We start from the raw sequence: 4,865 nt of genomic DNA on the forward strand, positions 1-4,865 counted from the left end.
GCTCTGGGATGTCCCCGTGAAGCCACCCTACCTTCAGCTCCCGGGTGGCCACCTTGAAGGCCAGCTCGGTGACGCTGCCGGCCGCCCAGCGCGCGGCGTTGGAGGAATGGAGCTCGGTCCAGATGGTATCGCTGTCCACCTGCAAGCAAGGATGTCGCTCAGACGGGGACGAAGCACCGGTGGGGAAAATCTCGGACCCACGCTCTCCACCAGCTGCCCTGCTTGGGGCCAGGGGGTTGATGCCCCATGAAGGGCAGCGTGGAGCTGGACCAGCTCGCATGCAAGGGGGCAAGCTCCCCAGCTTGGCTACGGGTCCCTGGGTGCTGCTGGCCAGGGTGGCAGCTCCTCCGCCCGCCGTCAGCCCCCGACTCCCAGCCGAGCTCCGCACGGAGCATCTCCCCCTGCACCCGGGGGGCTGGAAGGAGTGACGGAGAAAACGCTCGTTACCTTCTTTATCTTATTTTATTGTTTAACCCAACATCTTGGTTTGATCAGGAGCACGTCAAGGGCTGAGCCAGAGCCGGAAAAATTCTTCTGATCAACTCCAGGTGTGGAACTCAAAGGGTCCCCTCTGCCCAGGGAGAGGGGCAGCTCCGGCCCCCCCGCCTTGGGGGCACGGGGGAGAGGAGGGCAGGGAGGGGGGAGGCAGAGCAGGGGAAAGGAGACGCAAAACGGGGCTGAGAAGAGCTGGTGCCCAGCAGCGAGGGCAAGGAGAGGAGAAGAACCAGAAGAGGCAGCAGGAAGGCTACGGAGTGAGACCCTTCCTGCAAGAGAGAGGGAAGGACAGAGACAGGGGGGAGAGAGGAAGAGAGGAGAACGCAATGAATGGAGAGAAAACCAGGGCGGCAAGCTGCGAAAGGAGAGGTCTGGAGGGAAGGGACGAGCTGTTGGCCCCGCGACACCGCTCCCCTCCCTCCACGGAGACCGCGGCTTCCCCAGCATCCCACCAGCTGGCACCCCCGGCTCTTAGAAACGGGCTGGGAGGGCTTTGGGGTGCTGGGTCCCCCAGAGTAAGGAGGTATAAAGGATCCCCCTTCCGAGGGTGGGTGCTTAGGACCATCCCAAGGATGGGGGAAGCTCTGATACGATGACATCTTGCCCGCAGATGGATTACTCCCACCTCAGGCTGCCCAAAGGCTTCGGGAGCTCCCTCTCCAACTTCAAGCCCACGAGGAGCCAGAAGAAAGGAACAAACCCACGGAAAACCAGCCGGAGAAGAGACCAAGCACTTACCCCCACCCCTCCGCAGGGCAGCATGACAAACATCCGCTGCGACAGGATCCCTGCGGAGAAAGGGGACACTGAGGCTGAGAAACCGGGGAATGGTTGGGGACAGGGCGCACGGCACGGGGAGGGAGGTCCAGGCTGGCTGCGGGGCTGGAATTCGGACCAGGCTCCAGGGGAGCTGCTGGGTGCGGTCCCCACGGCTGAGGATGCTCCAAGAGCCGGGCAGCGCCAGGCAGGAGACGAGGACAATGCTGCCCGGGGATGGGGACTCACCTGCCAGCTTCCCGTTGTCCAGTTTCAGGCGATTGAGGGGGTTGGTGCCGTAGAGGAAGACGTGCCGCTCGGTATGGACGCACTGCAGCTCCTCCAGGGTGGCTTTGCGTCCCCGCAGACACTGGGGCACAGAGGGACTGTCACCGAGCTGCTCCAGGGGGGACACACAGGCTCTCCCCCCCGAAGCACACCAGCCTCCGAGCGTGGAGGTGGCATGTCCTGCTGTCCCTGTGCAGCCACCCTTCGTGTCACCGCAGCTGGGGAGGCAGCTGCAGGGCTCGGCACCGTGCTTCGTGCCTTCAAGTTGAGCACCCCCCTCATTTGTAGACAGGGATCGGGCAGAAAACACCAGCACCACCCTGGTATGATTTCAGAGCCTTGTATGGGTTCAGCTAGACCAGACACCGATGTTCCCAGAGCTGGAAAAACTGTTCCAGTAGGGATCACGCCTCTCCCCACACCCATCTGCCAGCAGAGCAGGCTGCTGCTGCCATCCCAAGCTGGAGACGGTCAGATCGGGATGCTCTGACTCAGCACCACCAGCAACAGACAAATCCAAGCCCTCTGCCGAGATCTTTGCTGCCTGGATAACGGTGGCAACAGGCTGAGAAGGTCTGGGAGCCCCAGGGATGGAGGTGGGAGCAGGATACCCTATCCCACCATTAACAGGAGATCTGCTCGTCCCAGCATCCCCATCCTGGACAGGCGCCCGTCCCGCGCTCACCTCGCACTGGCTGCGCAGCCCTCGCTCCTGCAGACGGGACCAGATGCTCTGGATCCTGCCCGCGTGCTCCGGGTGGTTGCTGTTGTCGCCGCAGGAGCACTGGTGTTTGAGCATCACCGAGTCGTAAACCAGCCCTGCAACGCCCAGGGAGAGCTGCTGTCCCGAGACTGGACCGGACAGCCAGCCTTTGATGGTTCTGACCCTAATTCAGCATCTTTTCAGGGGCGGGATGAGACCCTAAACGCCCGTAACTATCTGGTTTGACCGAAACCTCCCTCAAACCATGGGAAACTCTTTCTCAATATGCCTGAAGCAAATCCTGCCCTGGATATGTCAAAGAGCCGAACCTTGTCGGCACCGCTGGACCAGGCTGGCAGCCAAGGGGCCAGATGGGCAAATCCTGCTTGGGAAAAGCCACCTTAGATAAAGAGAAGGGGTCCCTCATGGCTTGCTCTGCTCTTTTTGCAACCAGCCAGAGCACTCCTGAGTCCAGGAGTGACCGGGACTGATGCTAAACCATCCCTGGTCATCCCCACCTCCCTTCCAGCTTTGTACCTGTGGTGAAGTGTGGCTTGGCTGGCTGCTCCTGCACGGGCAGGGAGAGCGGCTTGGAGGCTGTATCCTGGGCAGGAAGGGAGATGGTGGCGGTGGCAGGAGACGACTGGGCCCTGGAGAGGGGTCTGTGCCCCGCGTGGATGGTGGGGACCACGGGGGAGTCGGCCAAGGGTTGACGCTTGAGGAGCTGCTGCTGCACGCGCTGGTAGGAATCCCAGAGATACGCCTGATGGAGAGAGGAGACGGTGAGCACAGCGTCCGGAGAGAGGTGACAGCAGGGACCAGAGTGTGCACCCTCCCAGGGGCTGGATATGACAGCTCCCTCCATGCTGGGGGGGTTTGCAGGAGCTGGGCCACATCCTGCAGAATCTGCTGCTCTGAAGGCTCAGCCCCGCGGCGCTGGGCAGCCCCGTGGCGAGGTGCAGAAATTTGGGAGGATGATGACTGGAAATCTGGGGACAACGCCCAGCAAACTGGGGACGATGCCCAGTAATCTGGGGACAATGCCCAGCCACCTGAGGACGATGCCCAGCCACCTGGGGACGATGCCCAGCAATCTGGGGACGATGCCCAGCCACCTGGGATGACACCCAGCAAACTGGGGACGATGCCCAGCCACCTGGGGACGATGCCCAGCCACCTGGGGACAATGCCCAGCAACCTGGGGACGATGCCCAGCCACCTGGGGACAATGCCCAGCAAACTGGGGACGATGCCCAGACACCTGGGGACAATGCCCAGCCACCTGGGACGATGCCCAGCAAACTGGGGACGATGCCCACACACAGACACCTGGGGACGACACCCAGCAAACTGAGGACGATGCCCAGCAACCTGGGGACGATGCCCAGCAAACTGGGGACAATGTCCAGCCTTCCTGACACCGAGGGTGGCTGCAGCTCTTGTCCCTGTCCTAGCACACTGCCCCAGGCTTGAGGAAGGTCCAGCCATGGTGCCTGTGTCCCCACCCACGGTGGCTCTTGGGGTCTGAGCTGAATCCTCCCAGGCTCAGGATGCTACCCACCAGCTTTGCTGGGTTTGTGCAAAGCCTCAAATGGGAGACAGCAAGGGATGGAAAGGATGTCTCTCTTGAGACAGTCAGAAAAGCCATTGTCCCTTTTCCCCACGGGCTCCTTGCTGGTGGGCATGGGCTCCTGCTCCAGGCTGGCAGCCCGGACCCCTCCCCAGGGCTCTCCCACCCCCGCCAGCCCTTATCTACCTGCTGTAGGACCAGCTCCTCCTGTGGCTGCAGCATCTTCGGCGTCCTCTCGGGCTCCTTCACGCTGCTCCCCGGCCGCGTGGGCTCCACGCGTGTCCTTGCCAAGTCGCCGCTCTCAGCCCCGGGCTCCGGGAGCGTCCCCTCTGCCTCCATGTCCTCCGAGGAGGGGATCTGCCGCAGACGGGGCTTCTCGCTGGATTTAGCCATGCGCTGCGGCCGGAGGGTCACGGGTGAGCACAGGGAGGCGGCCAGGGAGGTGGCAGGGGCCAGGCCAAGAGGGTCAGGGTGGGTGGCAGGGCACCTCGGGGCAGGAGCAGGATGGATGGAGCCAGGGAGGCTGAGCAGAACCCTCAGCTGGCAGTCTGGGCAAGGTGGCATCTCGTGTGCCTGGCCAGGGCTTGGCCCTGGACATCGCCCAGCAGGAAGGGATGCCATCCTGCACCCTTCCAGCACCCTTCTCCCCATGCCTCCTGCACCCCCCGGGCTGGGTCTCTGTGCCTCACCTTGCCCAGATGCGTCTGCTGCTTGAGTCTCTCCAGGAACTGGGTGTGATGCTGCTGGTACACCAGTTGCTGCTGGATGGCCTTGGGGTTCTGGGGCAGGGGCTCGGAGCGGGTCCTGCCCAGCGGTTTATGGTGGCCCGGGAGCGACAGGCGCTCTGCAGAGATGAGCGAGGGGGCGAAGGAGAAGGGGACCGTTCCCAGACCTGGCACTGCAGGGGAGACGAAGGAGAGGTGAGGGGTGGCATCGTCCTCTGGGCAGACGCCTGGTCAGCATCTTCCATTCCTTCCGCTCCAGTTCACGGAAGAGGAATGGAAAAATCAAAGCCACTGGGCTTTCCCAAAAAACCTTCCTGCCCCGAGCAAA

General features: G+C 62.8%; 1 protein-coding gene across 1 annotated transcript; it reads right to left on the reverse strand.

Moving 5' to 3' along the window:
• Nucleotides 1-26: 26 nt before the first annotated feature.
• On the reverse strand, nucleotides 27-4,710 carry LOC104471410 (histone deacetylase 7-like; the record flags this gene model as incomplete). Its single annotated transcript, XM_010086746.1, has 7 exons — nucleotides 27-139; nucleotides 1,234-1,283; nucleotides 1,501-1,621; nucleotides 2,225-2,358; nucleotides 2,780-3,005; nucleotides 3,999-4,208; nucleotides 4,502-4,710. Coding segments are annotated over 7 exons (1,063 nt in total), but the record flags the coding sequence as incomplete, so codon positions are not given.
• Between the last annotated feature and the right edge of the window lie 155 nt (nucleotides 4,711-4,865).

The sequence above is a fragment of the Pterocles gutturalis genome, unplaced genomic scaffold (assembly GCF_000699245.1).
Source record: "Pterocles gutturalis isolate BGI_N339 unplaced genomic scaffold, ASM69924v1 scaffold20911, whole genome shotgun sequence".
NCBI classification, from domain to species: domain Eukaryota; kingdom Metazoa; phylum Chordata; class Aves; order Pterocliformes; family Pteroclidae; genus Pterocles; species Pterocles gutturalis.